Source organism: Gossypium hirsutum, chromosome D13 (assembly GCF_007990345.1).
Source record: "Gossypium hirsutum isolate 1008001.06 chromosome D13, Gossypium_hirsutum_v2.1, whole genome shotgun sequence".
In the NCBI taxonomy this organism is placed as follows: Eukaryota; Viridiplantae; Streptophyta; class Magnoliopsida; order Malvales; family Malvaceae; genus Gossypium; species Gossypium hirsutum.
Genome location: NC_053449.1, coordinates 47,158,640 through 47,175,983, shown reverse-complemented (window position 1 = coordinate 47,175,983; position 17,344 = coordinate 47,158,640). Strand labels below are relative to the sequence as shown.

The 17,344-nt window shown below is 35.4% G+C and overlaps 3 protein-coding genes across 4 annotated transcripts; all 3 read left to right on the top strand.

Moving 5' to 3' along the window:
* The first annotated feature begins 1,764 nt into the window (after positions 1-1,764).
* Positions 1,765-3,547, top strand: LOC107918770 (fructose-bisphosphate aldolase, cytoplasmic isozyme 1). The gene is made up of 3 exons (XM_016848353.2): positions 1,765-2,006; positions 2,219-2,901; positions 2,997-3,547. The coding sequence occupies exons 1-3, from the start codon at positions 1,979-1,981 to the stop codon at positions 3,357-3,359; spliced, it is 1,074 nt and encodes a 357-aa protein (XP_016703842.1). The 5' UTR covers positions 1,765-1,978; the 3' UTR covers positions 3,360-3,547.
* An 8,995-nt stretch (positions 3,548-12,542) lies between these two features.
* Positions 12,543-14,641, top strand: LOC107919165 (uncharacterized protein At4g26485). 2 transcript variants are annotated; one of them, XM_041108978.1, is made up of 4 exons: positions 12,543-12,716; positions 13,171-13,693; positions 13,892-14,006; positions 14,197-14,641. In XM_041108978.1, the coding sequence occupies exons 2-4, from the start codon at positions 13,231-13,233 to the stop codon at positions 14,477-14,479; spliced, it is 861 nt and encodes a 286-aa protein (XP_040964912.1). In that variant the 5' UTR covers positions 12,543-12,716; positions 13,171-13,230; the 3' UTR covers positions 14,480-14,641. The 2 variants fall into 2 exon arrangements, with proteins under 2 accessions (XP_040964912.1, XP_016704174.2); XM_016848685.2 differs by having other exon boundaries at positions 12,546-12,716; positions 13,808-14,006.
* Positions 14,642-16,466: 1,825 nt separating this feature from the next.
* On the top strand, positions 16,467-17,333 carry LOC107919164 (uncharacterized protein At4g26485). The gene is made up of 3 exons (XM_016848683.1): positions 16,467-16,647; positions 16,783-16,909; positions 17,057-17,333. Exons 1-3 carry the CDS (start codon positions 16,467-16,469, stop codon positions 17,331-17,333), a joined length of 585 nt encoding a protein of 194 aa, XP_016704172.1.
* Positions 17,334-17,344: the final 11 nt, after the last annotated feature.

Sequence of the window (17,344 nt, the reverse complement as noted above, 5' to 3'; positions counted from 1 at the left end):
TATTATAACGGCCAAAGAACGAAGAGTACAAAAGATGGAGATAAAAACTAAAACCTGAAAACAAATAACCCTCAAAACGTAAACACAAAATTCTTTAAATATGTTATGAGTTCTAATATCTAATTGGTGTATTTTCTAAGGTTGTAAAAGAGTCTATTTATAGGCTAACTTCATAGGTCAAATAAAAAAAAAATTCTAACCTAGACTAATCAAAGTTTGATTAAAACAAATAAACAGAGTTTAACTGAAATCATCGCTCATTGACACTAACAAGAAATCATGGCCGCTTTCATCGGCCAAATTAGCACTAGCTACATCTTCCTCGTTGCTCTCGGCAGCTCTTTTATTTCACAGTTTATAACAATCTACTTTGACGTGACCTAACTTTTTACAACAGCGATGCCTTTTGTCTCGTTTCTTTAATGCTATCAAAACGGAAGCTTGCCTATCTACCTTGCTATCCAAACCAAACTCATTGTCGAGTTTGTCTCTACTTAACAAATGACCCTTCACATCTTCGAATGAGAGCTTGTCTCTGTCATAAATCAGGGTCTCCCTGAAAGACTTGTATGAAGGGGGTAAATAGCACAATAATAGCATAGTCTGATCTTCATCATCAATATGAACTTCAACGTTTTTTAAATCATTAAAAGAGTAATGAATTTACTGATGTGATCTCTAAGAAACTCACATTCGTTCATGCGAAACGTAAATAGACGTTGTTTCAACACTAAACGGTTAGCCAGAGACTTAGCTGCATAAAGAGTTTCTAACCTTTTCAACAATTCTGATGAGGTCTTCTCCATCAATACCTCCTGCAATACCGTATTCGTGAGGCACAACTGGATTGCAGACAATGCATTTTCATCAAGATCTTCTCATTCTGTTTTATTTAGATTCTCAGGCTTTTTCCCAGTAACAACCTTTTTCAAGCCGATTTGAACTAGAATTGTCATCATCCGAACTTTTCACAGATTAAAATCTATCTCAGCATCAAACTTCTCAATTTCAAACCTTATTGTTGCCATATCTGAACAGGTTGATCTATGAAAATTGAACTAACTCTGATACCACTTGTTGGGGATCGACCAGATTAAGCAATGAACAAGTAAAAATAGCAGAAGAAATTGAGAAATTGAACACACAAATTTAACGTGAAAAACCCTCAAAAGAAGATAAAAAAACACGGACAAAGATAATTTTACTATAATGGCCAAAGAACTCAGAGTACAAAAGATGGAGATAAAACCTAAACTTCAAAAACCCAAAAACAAATAACCCTCAAAACGTAAATACAAAATTCTCTAAATATGTTATGAGTTTTAATCTCTAATAGGTGTAATTTCTAATATTGTAAAAGAGCCTATTTATAGGCTAAATTTATAAGTCAAATAATAATAAAATAATCTAGACTAACCAGAGTTTAATTGAAACAAATAAATAGAATTTAATTAAAAGATTATTTCTCAAATTTAACTGAAATAGGAATCATTCTCAACAAGAGTAATAATGAAATTATGTTAGCCGACAAATATATCAAAATCAAATAATAAGTAAGAAGGTTGTCGCCAAACATGTTAAGTTGAGGCCGAGCGTTTGGACCAATTGTTAAGGATGTGGCTAAAATAGAGGGTTTGAGTTTCCATCTCTCGTTTGCTCCGATTCCCCCAACTAAACAACAGCTTCAGTTGGATAAGCAATTTGCGATTCCACTGCATACACTGTAACCCGGGATAATGCATGGATTTAAGCTGCCACTTGGGCAGGTATGCCATCACTCGTTACTTTATCCCACTATGATAATTTTCCATGGGTTATTCTTTTGACACGTGTACCCTAATTCATGCATGGTATCTCATGGATTCCTGCATGCATATTCCTTACCACCTCATCTATATAAGAGTGCTACCCCTTTGGATTTGCTTTTGTATTTTCCTCTTGTTATTATCCATTATATCTTCCTCCCCACCCTTAAACCATGTCGGCTTTTGTTGGCAAGTATGCAGGTGAACTCCCGTTTAGGAATTTGGCTTTCACTGTCTTCTCCTGCATGTTTTATTCCATTGTATTTGGGGACATGCATGTAAATCCTTAATGACCACAACACTTGATCGATCCGTACCATAAATGTTCAAATTTTCATTACAGATATGCTATTTTATGCATAATTTTGTTAGTCCTAGCTTTGACTAAACCCTGTATGTATATTTTCCCCCAGAGGAGTTGATCAAGAACGCCAACTACATCGCCACGCCAGGCAAAGGTATTTTGGCGGCGGACGAGAGCACAGGCACCATCGGGAAGCGTCTCTCGAGCATCAACGTCGAGAACATCGAGTCCAATCGCCAAGCCCTCCGCGAGCTCCTTTTCACCTCTCCCAACGCATTATCCTGCCTCTCCGGTGTCATTCTTTTCGAGGAAACACTTTACCAGAAAACATCTGACGGGAAACCCTTCGTTGAAATCCTCGAAGAGAACAATGTCATTCCAGGTATCAAGGTCGATAAGGGCACCGTTGAGATAGCCGGCACCAATGGCGAGACCACCACTCAAGGGTTCGACTCCTTGGGTGCGCGTTGTCAGCAATACTATAAAGCTGGTGCCCGTTTCGCCAAATGGCGTGCGGTGCTCAAGATCGGTCCCAACGAGCCATCCGAGTTGGCGATCCAGCAGAACGCGCAGGGTTTGGCTCGTTATGCCATCATTTGTCAGGAAAATGGGCTCGTCCCCATTGTTGAGCCTGAGGTGCTAACTGATGGCCCTCATGATATTAAAAAATGTGCCGCTGTCACTGAAACCGTGCTTGCCGCTGTTTACAAGGCGCTGAATGATCACCATGTTTTACTCGAGGGCACCCTTTTGAAGCCCAACATGGTCACTCCAGGTTCTGACAGCCCAAAGGTAGTGTAAAAACCCATATGGTATCTCATATATACGATCAATGAAATTCCTATATTATACTGATGTCTGAAAAACCATGTACCGATTCGCCACAGGTGGCACCAGAGGTGATTGCGCAATACACAGTAACCGCACTTCGCCGAACCGTTCCACCGGCAGTGCCGGGGATTGTGTTCTTATCAGGAGGCCAAAGCGAGGAAGAGGCGACGCAGAATCTGGATGCGATGAACAAACTGGAAGTGTTGAAGCCATGGACGCTGTCATTCTCGTTCGGGCGAGCCCTGCAACAGAGCACGCTCAAGACATGGGCGGGGAAGAAGGCAAATGTTGGGAAAGCGCAAGAAGCGTTTTTATCGAGATGCAAAGCGAATTCGGAGGCCACGCTGGGGAAATACAGCGGAGGCAGTGCGGGTGGATTGGCTTCAGAGAGCTTGTTTGTTAAGGGTTACAAGTATTAAAGCATTCATATGTTTGTTTGGGAGTTGGTTGAATTTCTCATCTAATGGGGTGGTCTTGTACTATATATGTTTTTATTCCTACGACTCACTAATTTCTGCTGTCAACTTAATATATACACTATTTTTCAACCAATTCATCATCTAATGGGCAATAAGGATAATGTAATGGCCTTCCCTTTTTTTTCTCTTCCATAGGTTTATTAATATTAATAGCGTTTATCCTCTATTATATCTATGACCATTTTACGAGGCTCATTTCTAACTTTATTTACGTAAATAAACACTTTTTTATTATTTACCGGAATAGACTAAAAACAATAAAATGCGTCCACGTAGGAGCGTTTTAAGGGAAAATTCCAACAAAATGCGTCCTTGATGGAGCAATTTTTTCATGTCAGCACAAAACGCGCTAACATGGGCGCGCTTTGCTAACGTGGCAAAATCGCTCCCTCAGGGACGCGTCTTAGCTCGTATTTTTCTAGGGTTAGTGCTAGTTGCATGTTTAGTGTCTAGGGTTTGTGGGTTTAGGGATGTAGTGTTAGTGTTTTGTTAAAATAATTTAGGGTTTTATTTATTTAGGGTTTAAAAATTTTAAAAAATAAATTAAGGTTTAGAATTTTTTAAAAAATTAATTAAATTACATTTTAGGTGTTTTAAATAAATAAATTAAATTAGGGTTTAGAGTTTTAAGAAAATTAATTAAATTAGGGTTTAGTTTTTTTAAAAATAATTTTGTGTTTAGCTTTTAGGGTTTGTAAAAGGGTTTAGGTGAAGGGTTTAGAAAAAAATTATATTGACAAGAAGGATTTTATTTATTTTTATACAGTAGTTTCAGAAAAATTAATTTTGAGAAAACGGTTCTGAAAAGATAATGTCAAAAATGCTTCAAACAGGATGCACTATCAGCAAAATTACTGAAAAAATCTCCCACGTGGAAATTCTTTTTCTACAGTAGTTCCTAAAAAAATTTTGAGAAGACGAATCTAAAAAATTAGTGTCAAAAACTCTTCAAGCAAAATGCACTGTCAGCAAAATTACTGAAAAAAGCTCCCACGTGGATGCTCTTTTTCTACAGTAGTTATTGTTTGGTCTTAAGCTATAAATAAGCCAAATTTCATTCTCATGTTGCATAAGTTACAGCAAGAAAAATTAGAGAGGCTAAGCAAAATAGAAATTGAATATGAGTGAACGTATTAATGCTATTATTTACTATGATGGTGAGGTCTGTGACACCAAGAACGGTGTTGTTTTTTATCGGAGAACACAACGCGACTGGTTTTTAACCAGAACATATATTTGACAAAACTTCATAAAAGACTTAGGCGCAAAATCTTCGAAACGACGCCAATGAGAGTTTTGTCTATTAAGCATCAATTTTGTGCTTCGGTTGATCCCGTGACATATGACTCATTTGATATCAAAGTTGGTCGTAGCTTGGAGGCGATGGTACAGACTCATCTCGCTAGTGGATCACTTTATCTTAAGTTATATGTACAATTTTCATTGCCAAATGAAGCATTTACGACTTCAACATCTACTGCTACTCGAGAGGAATATACGAACCCTACCCAAAACTCCATTAGTGGGAGGCAAAACACGAAAGTACTCGTGTTTTGTGGCAATATGGAATACACAACTCTTGTACGATACTGGAAATACGTACTGGGGAATGACATCAGCTTCTAGTGGTTGGCAATCCACATCTGATTAGGGACGTTACAAAACGTCCACAAGAAGGGATAATGTACTCCTTACGACGTCCACCGGTGAGGGAACCTCGTACGTTGTAGATGATGGTGGGTTGGATGGTGAGTCCAATGTGGATCCACCTCGAGAGCCTAGCCCTGATAGTGCAGAAGTTGCATTACTTTCTGAACCAAAGCCTGTTCTAACAAAACTTGAAGACAGTGAATGGGGTTCAAATGAAGAAAAAAAAGATCTATGATTCACGACGTATTCGTCTCTAGGCCACATGTATAATGTCGATCTATCGACAGATAATACGTTGGAGTTTCCAGCTTTACCACACAGAAGGCGAGACCGACAAGCTCGTCATTGGATTCGGGTGAATTAGAAGTTGGTAAGGAGTTTTCCAATAAGGATAGTTTTCTTGGTGCATTAAAACAATATAGCATCATGAACGGGGTTAACTACCACGTAGTAAAATCCAAATCCAAGAAGTTCGAGGCCAAGTGTGCAGTGCAAGACAGTACATGTTCATGATGGCTTCGGTTAGGAAAAATATAGGCTTGTGGAAGATAAAAAAGTACAAAGGTCCACATACCTATATTGCCGATACAGTATCACTGGGTGTTTAAGGTTTTTGAATAATATTGTTATTACTTAATGTTGCATTATTTAACGTACTTCGCTAACAAATGTTTCACAAGATCATCCCAAGATGGATTCAAATATGATAGCTAGCTTAATACTACCGATGGTGAAGGCGGATCCTAGGATGTCTGTGTTGGTCTTAATTGCCAATATTCATAGCCAATTGAGGTACATGTCCTCTTACCATAATGTTTAAATATCTAAGCAGAAGGTGTTGAAAAAGATGCATAGTGGGTAGGAAGCTTCATATAATAAGGTGTGACAGTGGTGTCAGGTGCTAGAGAGGTATGTCCCAGGTTGCATAACAAACTTTGAAACGGGCCATGCATACTACAACGACTGATTGCTCCATGGATGCCAAGTGTTCAAGCATTTGTTCTAGAGTGCTAAGTAATGCCAGGATGTATTTGTGTACTGCAAGCCATTGGTACAAATTGACGGTACATTTATGTAAGGTAGATATACCCATCGGTTATTGCTAGCTATAGTATAGGATGGCGGTGGGAGAATCCTTCCAATTGCGTTTGCAATAACACCAGGGGAGTCGGGTGATTACTGGAATTTTTTTTCTTTCTAGGTTAAAGAGGCATGTCTGCCCTCAACCTGATATCTGCATTATATCAGATCGGGGCATTAGAATACTAGTCGCAAGTGAGCGACAGAAAAGCCTATTAGATCGCACACACTATCGGTATTGTCTAAGGCACATTACGTCCAACTATTACAGGTAATACCGTCTACCACTGAACGACGACAAGTGGCCAACATGGGTATTTCATCTCTATTAATATAATTTCGTTTGTAATATTCAATTTATTTTGAATGGAAGAGTGGTATGTAATTTTCGCCCGCTATCAAATTATATTGACAGGGTAAGAGATCAATAAGGACCATTTTCATGAGATGTTGGCGATTTTGCGGTCAGTTAACGATCAAGGCGTAGACTACCTCTGTAACACACCTTTTAATCAGTAGACACAAGCATATGACAGTGGCCTACGATATGGTAATATGACATCAAACCTGGCTGAATGCATAAATTTTATTTGAAAAAGAACGTGTCATTTGTCGATAACCTCAGTTGTATAGGAGACATATTTCTGTTTGGCGGTACTATTTTCAAAGCGAGCAGTGAGTTATAAAGGCCAAATACAGGGAGGCCATGTATGGTGCCGGAGGGTATTGCAAGAAATTAACAAAGCGAAAGCGCGGGCTAACACCATGCACATAGTGTGTCACGATTGCGACAACCTATGATTTCGTGCAGACCGAACCAAGGTATTACCGGTGGGCAATATCGTGTACACCTGAGAAATATAACTTACGACTATAAGACGTTTGACACATTTTGTTATCCATGCGCTCATGCAATTGTAACTTGTCAGAATCTCCGTTTATATCCCATGAGCTATGTCCACGAAGTGTACAAAATATAATACATGTACAATGTGTGGAGACATGTATTCCCACTGGTCCCAGATAAACGTAAGTGGCCGTCTGTAACACTTGCTCCATTTAAGTTGTTACCAGATAGAGAATTGCATCGCAAACCAAAAGATCGACCTTGCTCGAGTAAAATACGTGATAATATGAATATCCAGGAAAGAACGAATCAACAGAAGTTGTGCGGATGGTGTAGGAGCCCAAGTCGTACAATTCGAACATGTCCAAATCGAAATAGTTGATAATTGCTTAAATGAAAATATGTTGCATTATTTCTATTGTCTTATTCAAAATAACTTATATTTTATTAAATAGGATAAAATATAAAAATAATTTACTATTAAAATATTTAAAACAACTTTTATTTTATTAAATAAAACAATATAAAAATAGTTTGTACAAATATATTAAAAAAATCAATGTATGTGCCAGTCGAAATCAGTACCACGGCGGGGGTTGTGGTTGTTCTAATTGTGGGTGTTGGGAGGATAACCCACCTTGATAGAATAAAGAATACAGAGGTGTTTGCATTACCCGCGACAGAGGTGTTTGAATCTCATAAGGCGATGGGAATTGGAAATGAGATGAACTCTCCAACGGTGCCTCATGCGATCCCTCCTAGAACGATGCCCTATATATCGTCGGTTGAGTCAGAATCATCGGAAAAGGAGATGCATCAGGCCATGCATTCCAACCTGGCATAGGATTAGGAAAAGGAAATATATAAGGGTTTGTGTGGGTACTGTTGATGGGCTCTGGTTGTAACACCCCTAACTCGTATCCATTGTCAGATTAGGGTTACGAGGTATTGCCTAACACAACACAGTCTAACACAGTCATTTATTACAATTCATGCTAATAATCATATCTCCTATACAAAACCATACATCTTTTCCGTGCAAACTAATTTTACAATACAAATCATACTCTGAAATTTAACCAAGTCATAACCATTCTACTATTCAAATTTCGAAACCAACTAACATGCATCGAGTCATATTACACTATAACAAAACAAAACCACCAACTAAATCATTACTCAAGTCGAATCTTATAACCAAACATTATCATACATATATACCTATAAACCTAATTCCTAAAAGAGCTTATAACATGACTGAATATACATAATAATTAGTATCTCTAACAAGCCATTTCGCATGGCAACTTATATACAATTCAAAATTTGTCATAGTCTATACATGCCATATGTCATAATATCAAGCTTTCAAAATACCAAAATGGCAATTGATAGTGTGACGATAATCCTTGACGATTCTCGAGCTCGAACTAGCTTTATATATCTATAAAATAATGGAAGGATGCACAAAGTAAGCTTTGGAAGCTTAGTAAGCCATAAGCAAATAAATCATCTCAATGATATTTATAATTCAATTCAACTAGGTCGAATTCAAATAAATCTCAAACACATATACATTTAACTAACTCATATAAATTCATATTATCACATTAAGTACTAAACTTACCTTAATATTTCATGAACACATACCTTAGCCATTTAGCTCAAATTCACATTCGGAATTGTTAAGAACACACAGAAATCATATAAAGCTCGTACAATACCATATCACGGATATGGCCTTACATGTTAATGCATATCGATGCCACTGTCCCAAACAGGATCTTATACATATACGATACCAATGTTCCAAACATGGTCTTACATGTTTTCTCACTTTGATGCCAATGTCCCAGACATGTTATTACACAAAATCACACCTCAGAAGTCCTAATATCATGACATCAATATCCAATACATTTTCTAAGGTTCATTCGGAGCTTTCGACTTCGTAATTAAATCAATTCATGCACGAAACCAGTCATCCAATGCTCAAATCAATTAGGCAATATATATACATATACAAATCAATTCAGCAATGTATATCTATATACAAATCAATTCGGCAGTGTATATCCATATACAAATCAATTCGGCTATATATATCTATATATAAATAAATTCGGAAATATATATATCCATATACAAATCAATTCGGCAATATATAAAACATGTATATTTGAATTCAAAAACATTTATTTACTTACGAACTTACCTCGTACGGAAACGAACGGATCGGATCAACTACTCGTCAACTTTTGATTTTCCCCGATCTAAATCCAATTTCTTTCTTTCTTGATCTATATGAATTCAAGTTTAACTCATTCAATCACCTATTCATTCAATTTCATCCAAAAATACATATTCAGACATTTTTCACTTTAGCCCCTAAAGTTTCACATTTATTCAATTTAGTCCCTATTTCACAAATACACAAAATTCACATAGTTGAATATAACCCAAGCTTAGTCGAATTACTATAGTTCCCCTATCAGCCCAAAAATTTCATTTATTTCACATTTCAACCACTCAATTTGCATATTTCACAATTTAATCCCTATTTAACATTTTTGTCAAAAATCATTTTACAAAACATATTAATCTATCAACCATTATTCATTTTCCATCATAAACATTCAAAAACATCAAGATATCATCAATGGAAACTCACAAATTCATCAAAAAATTCAAAAATTAGGGCATGGGTTAGCTAGAACACGAAGCAAAGATCTCAAAAACGTAAAATTTTTTAAAAATCGAGCTCAAATCGTACCTTAATCAAGCTATGTGTGTGCTGAACCCTAAGTGTTCATCAATGGTGTCCTTCTTCTTCAATATTCGGCCAAAGAAGAAAAGATGGACAAAACTTTAGCTTTGGTTTTATTTATTTTATCATTAATTTACTTACTTACTATTTTACCATTAAAAACATTAGTAATTACACAACATGTCCCTCCACTATCATCCACTAACTCATAAATGGCCTTTTTACCACTTAAGGACCTTTACTATAATGTTCTATAACTATTAGACACATTTAGCTTATAGAACATAACTTTTACGCTTTACGCAATTTAGTCCTTTTTACCAAATTAAGCATTCAAACAGTAAAATTTCTTTACGAAACTTTCACACATATATAATCACATGCTGTAAATACCAAAAAAATATTAAAATAGTTTTTTTGACCTTGGATTTGTGGTTCCAAAACCACTGTTTCGATTTAACTAAAACTGGGCTGTTACACGTGTCGTCATCCCTTCTTCTTGGATTTAAAGGGTTACATCATTCCCTTTCAACATTGATTTGTCAACACCTTTGCTCTTTCGAGAGCAAATATGGCTTGTCATGGATCCTAAACCATGACATGTAATCCGGCGAGCACGCTAACTCTAAAACGATGATCGGTTCGCGAGTAGGTATATGATCATATTGATTTTCCCAAATTTTGATATATTCTAAAAAAATTGGCCAATACGTATATAATTGCTGTAAGTCGATTTTGTGCTCATCATCGAGCACCTTAGGTGTCATGGGAATCGATTGTCAGAATCTAAATTGTCGCAACACTCTATCAGTCTGGTGCATCTCGACAATAGCATAGTTGATCAATAGGACCTTAACATGCCAAATGTTCAGATTTTGAAAGAATTCATCCGAAATTACTACTCGAATTGTCGGATCCTCGTATGGTGTTTATTGAAACTATATGAACGTGATAAAAATATTAGTTATATACATAATACTAAATACTAAATATGAAATGACTATGTTATGTATATATTTTTTATTTAATACTTACAAGCGCTTCTGACTGTTGGTTTAATAGAAGCCGTATATCTTCAAGAGCGGCAAGTATTCCAACATAACTCGACGAATGGTTCCACCTAATTAAATAAATTTTTAGCATAAAATTATATTTTAAATCTATGTAATAATTGTAAAATCTAATATAAATTTTACCTCATTATAAGTGGGACTGTAAATGGGTGGTTCACTCGAGGACGTAAAAATAGAAAGTGAAACTGAACCCATGATTGTTGTAGTGATAGGCAACCTCCGATTTTGGTTTTATTTGGTTTCGTCTCCCCGCACATCTCCCGATACAACGTTGCCAACATGGCAGACCCCCATCTAAGTTCGCCAGCTATTCTAAAATCAACAAGTTTCAGTAGCCACCTCAGATGTACGAGGTTTTGTGACAAGTCCGGCATCAGATAACCTTCAATGATCTCAAGGATGTATGCGCGAGCATATCGTATTCTTTCTACTTTAGTTGAATCATTCTCCGACTCGGGGAATGTGTCTCGTAACCAGTCTATCTCGATCCGACCTCCATAAATATTATCCAGAATCGCACCCAAAAGATTGTAGCATATGGCTCCCCAATCAGCAGATTGAGCGGACCTTGTAAGTACGGACCCATCCACCGGTAATTCCAATTGTAAATGTACGTCCTCCAAAGTGATGGTACACTTTCTGCAAGGAAGATGAAATGTGTGCATCTCGGGTCTTCACCTCTCTATGAATGCGCTGATGAGTTTCGGGTCCAATTTACACCCTCGGCCTATATTGGCCACGCGCTAAAAACTCGCTTCCCTCAAGTAATTTTTTTATCAACGGAGATGAAGGACCAGACATATTACGAATATAACATTGTAACACCCGATCTATAGGCTGTTATAAAAAAATTATAAAATAAAAATTAATTAAAATTATATAAATGAAAAATATTAAATAATATTCAAAAATTGAAATTAACCCTTACCATTTTTATTTATTCGACGGAGATATGTTTATGATCGAGACGAATTAATTCCCCGGCCATTGCTAACACGATTAAATATTTTTGAAATTATAAAAAAAAATAATACTAATTTAGAAAAAAATTAAAGGAAATAAATAATTAAAGAGAGTTTTGAGAAATTTAGGGAGAAATTTGAGAGCTTTTTTTGAAAATTTTGAAAGAAATGTTTGTGTAAAAAGATAGAATGAAGTTTTTATAGTTTTTTTTTACCGTTGGACTCCCCAACAGTCAAAATTTTAAATGACCATTGGGGTCAAAAACACGAGCTAAAATGTGTCCCTGAGGGAGCGATTTTGCCATGTCAGCAAAGCGCGTCTTGTGCTAACATGGCAAAATCGCTATCTGAAGGACGAGTTTTGCTGGAATTTCCCCTTAAATACTCCTACGTAAACATGTTTTAGTCTTTTCGGTCTATTCCAGTAAGTAATAAAAAAAGTGTTTTATTTCTGTGAATAAGGTAAAAAAATGAGCTTTTATTAGTAAAATAGGTATAAGCCATTTATTTTTGTAATAATATTATTTATTTGGTTGACGAAAATCACATTTTTATTAAATTATTTATTTGGTTGATGAAAACTGACTTACCCTCGGCACTTCCCAAAGAGCTTACTGTACAACTCCTGGCCTTGTGTCAAAATCAAAATCATTGTAGGAAGCAGATACTTAAACACAAAGAAAAGAAAAGTTGATACTTTACTAAAATTTACGCCCCCACAATTGGAATTATTAACCCAATAGAGAGATGCTTTCCTTCTCCTTCAGTTTGTTTGTTGACCGTAAAGACTTTTACTTCCTTTTTCCATGCTTTCTTTCTCCCCATTTCTCTAATCCCTTTAATAATCTCTCTCCCTCCTTTTCTTTTTCTGCATTTAATCTGCAACATTCCATGCCAAAACCCACTTCAAAGTCAAAGGTATGTAATTAATTGCTTGCTCTTTACTTCTTTCTTTCTTTTGATGATAAAAAACATCAAGATCATATGAGCTTAATGCGTGGCTAATCATCTAATTTATCTGCTGATGGCTGGATTTTACAATGATCTTTGATTTAATTCTGGTTTTGAAATTGCAATGATCGGGTCTATTACCTATGATCATCGAACCTATATGCACTTCATGAATGACAGCAATGTTTTTAATGCATCGAATTAATCATTTTAGTTTTATTTTATTGTATTACACAACGCACAAGTGATAATGGCTATGTTTCCCCAAGGAAAATCAGATTTTTTTCTCGGGAAATGGCACTAACATCACATCACCAGTTTTCAAAAAAGAAAAAAGAAACCAACGTCTCATCAAATGCTTTGAACTTCGATACGACGGCTATTAACTCGCTAAGAAACCCCTTAAAATTGCTCCTCACAGGCAGCGTTCCATTGGCGCTCTGTTTCCTTCAATGCCATGTAAAGAAGAAACGGAGGATCAATGGGTCAAATAATCTCCTTCATTCAAAAACGTTTGGTGGGTTTAGTTTTTTACCCCTTTAAAAGATTTTGGAGTCGTCAAAGCGTGGAAAGATCAGAAGATTTAGAGGACCCAAACGAGCAGTGTACCCTACTGATTTCCATACCGGAGCTATCGGATGATCCTTCATGTGACAGTGAGAGCGACACGGATACCATCTTTAGATTACATCAAAATGTGGGCACTACTTGCACTGATATCGTGGGAGACAACAGCAGGCAGGACTCTGGTGTATGTGTGGTGAACGTGGAGAATTTGGGAGGAAGACAACTAGTTGGAGCAGGGGAAATTAGATGGATACGCCATTATTGCAGTTCTCAAAGGATGTTGTTGGTGGGGGAAGGCGATTTTTCATTCTCTGCTAGTTTGGCTCGTGCTTTTGGTTCTGCAACGAACATGATTGCCACTTCTCTCGACTCCAGAGGTAACAAATACGTATTCCTTATGTAAATTTATCGGATATTGTTAAGTAAGAAGAAAATAAGTAGGAAAGTCCTGTTTGAAACTGGAATTGTGTATTATTTATTACATTTTGCAGGGTTCTTGTTAAGAAATTATAAGAAGGCAATAGTCAACATTCATGAACTAAGGGTTAGAGGATGTATTGTTTTGCATGGGATAGATGCAACTGAAATAGCGAATCACTCCTACCTGGGAGCCTTTAAATTCGATCGAATCATTTACAACTTTCCGCACGCTGGTTTTTGTTCAGACGAACCAGGCGAATCCCAGAAACGGTAAGCTAAACAGTTCCCAAGCCAGAAATTATTCTTAGAGGTCATAATTAAGTGAAATTTCATCATTACATTAATCTATAATTTCGTATTTTTAAAGGAGCTAATACTGAAATTTTACCCTTTTGGGCCAAGGTGCTCCCAACTCTTAATGTTAATTCCATTTGCTTGCTGGTTTTCTATATTGTTGCAGTCGGCATCAGTTGCTGATAAGCTTGTTTTTGAAGAACGCAAAGGAGATGATTGAGGAGAGAGGCGAAATCCATGTGACCCACAAATCGAATGGGTTCTTTCGGGACTGGAATTTGCAGGGACTAGCGGCTGCCGTTGGGCTGAGGCTTATCCAAGAGGTGCCGTTCAATTTCACCGATTACCCGGGGTACCGCACCAAATATGGGTTCGGTGGTGACAAAAATTTCAACTGTAATCCTAGCAGAACTTACAAATTTGGTCTATATCCGATTATGTCGCCATGAAAAGGCGATTTCAGACTTTAATGGCAGAAAATTTTCATAATGGAATAACTTGTATCTTTTATGTTCGATTATAGGTTGCATTTTTCAACAATATTGTATTTAAAGTTCAAACTTACATTCTCTTCTTCGCTTGTTAGCAATGTCATATGTCTTATTAACGTACTCAGCATTTGTTGACAATTATAATAGGCTTAATATAGTCTGTAATTGTGTTATTTATTTTATAACAAAACAAATTGATTAAGGATAAATTACCAAAATACTTATTTTTATTTATCTTAGGTTACATTTTAGCCACTTAAATTTTAAATGTTACATTTTAATTATTTACGTTATCGCATTGTAATATTTTAATTATTGAGTCGTTAATTGTCATTAACGATGTAATGGTAAGCTGACGTGGAACATTAAATCATCATTTCAAATTAAATTTTTAGATTAATTTATATAATCGGTCTCAATATTTTTTCATTTTGAATAATTTAATTTTTTCTTTTTATATTATTTTAACTTTTATTTATTTATTTTCTATTTTTTTCTGTTTCTACCTATATTTTCCTCTTTTATATATTTCTTTTAATGTAATTTTTCTATATTTTTTATTTGTTAAAACTAATCTCTATATTTTTATTTTTTAAAAAAAATTAATTGTTTTGAGTGTGGCGAGCTTGTGAACTAGTTTTAACAAATGAAAAACATAAGAAAACTATGTTAAAAGAAATGAAGAAGGGAGGAAAACAAAGAGAGAATCAGAAGAGAATGGAAAAAAGAAAAAAGAAGAAGAAAGTTCTAAAAAACATAAAATAAAAAAATTAAATTGCTCAAAATGAAAAAAAATATATAGAGATCAGTTGTAGAATTTAACCTAAATTTTCGTTTAAAATGATGATTTAACGTGCCACATCAGTTTACCGTTAACGACAAATAACTGCTCAAGGACTAAAATGTTACAATTTGATAACGTAAGTGACTAAAACGTAACATTTCAAACATAAGTGACTAAAATCTAACCTAAGATATTAATGTATTAATAAATTAGTAAATGTAATTTTAAAAATAAATCTATTTTTTTTACTTGGTGTTATACAATTTATGCCTCTTGTGTAATAATACGAGAAAGGAATCTTTATTTATTACATATATATTATAATAGTTAGACATAAAATAAAAAAAATTAGTACAATTTTAAATTTGAAATTAAAAAAATAAGTAATAATTAAGACCTCTTTGCTAAAAATAAGTTATTGGAGTGGCTAAATTTTGCCAATTAAATTAACTTATTACTAACCCATATATTAAAAAATGTGTAAAAATAATACTTTTACTAAACATAGCATTAGTGTTTATTACACAAATCACTTTAATTGTTTTCAAAACATAGAAGTCATGTTTGTTTCGATTTTTTTATTATATTATGAAACAGTTAATCCGTTTAGCCTATAAAAAATAGAGGTTATTTTTATTTTTATTTAGATAGTGAGTATGAAAGCGAGCCCAACTGGACATGCTTTGAAATTTGAATTCCTATAACTTACTTATTTTTACTCTCTACTTTTATTTTTCTTAGAACTTTTCATATATTTATGAAATAACTTATACATTTTAGAATAAAACAAAATTACAAGTGACCCAAATCTAATATCACTGAGCTCGCAAAGGTATAGAAAAGAAACTGGATTTCGTAATACAAGTGTGAGAGAAAGCTGAAATTTGATCAAAATGGCTAAGTTTTAAGGCAACTAATGGCGGAGGAGTTGAAGATTTTTAAATTTAATCCCATGTCTGATGTGCCAATTAATTAACTACAGATAATAAACAAACTAATCTTGAATCATAATGCTGCAATGTAGATTAATTTTGGCCTTTGATCTTCTGCATTCCAAAGACAAACTAGACGAAACCAAGGCATTGATTGATGAAAAGATTCTTTGAAGGCATGATTCAATGGAGGATATGGAAAGGCCAGGCCTCTAGTTCTTATAAATACATGGGATCTGGGAATACTGCATGTCAAAGGAATGAAATGGAAGCAGAAAAAAGGATAAAACATTATAGCAGCAGTCATAAAATACTGCTGGTTGGTGAGGGTGATTTCTCTTTTGCTGCCTCTTTGGCCACGTCTCTAGGCTCTGGTGTTAACATGGTCTCCACTTCACTTGACTCTAAAGGTTTGTCGTGGAACTTTTGATGATATGTTACAATGGTGTAGGTTCTATTTTTTACTGTTCTGCTTGACTGAATGTTATCACTGTTGTTCAATGTTGATGTTTACTGATTGTATATATTGAGTCTGTGAATGATAGTGATGTTAAACAAGAAGTACAATGAAGCAATGGCAAACGTGTCTCGACTTGAAGATATTGGATGTACAGTTATCCATGAAGTAGATTGCTGCACTATGAGCCAACATCCCAAGCTCATGTCGAACTTGTTCGACCGTATTGTCTTCAACTTTCCTCATGCTGGATTCTTCTTCACGAGTGAAAGCAACTTACGTTATTGAGTAAGCTTTAAATAAAATCTATTTACGTATACATTCAAAGGGTATGAAAAATGTAATAAATGGTTTTTTTTCAGTCTCCATAAGAATGTGGTGGAAGGATTTCTGAGGAACGCAGTTGAGATGCTGACAGAGAATGGAGAAGTTCATATAACACATAAAACAACACATCCGTTCAATATGTGGGAAATTGAGAAGCTCGCGAATGAAGTTGGATTAGGGTTGCTTGATGAAGTTCCATTTTTTTACAGGGATTATCCAGGATATAAAAACAAAAGAGGAGAAGGTCAACGGTGCGATCAAAGCTTTCCTATTGGAAAATCCAGTACATACAAGTTCAAGATAATGAATTAGTTCATATTTGC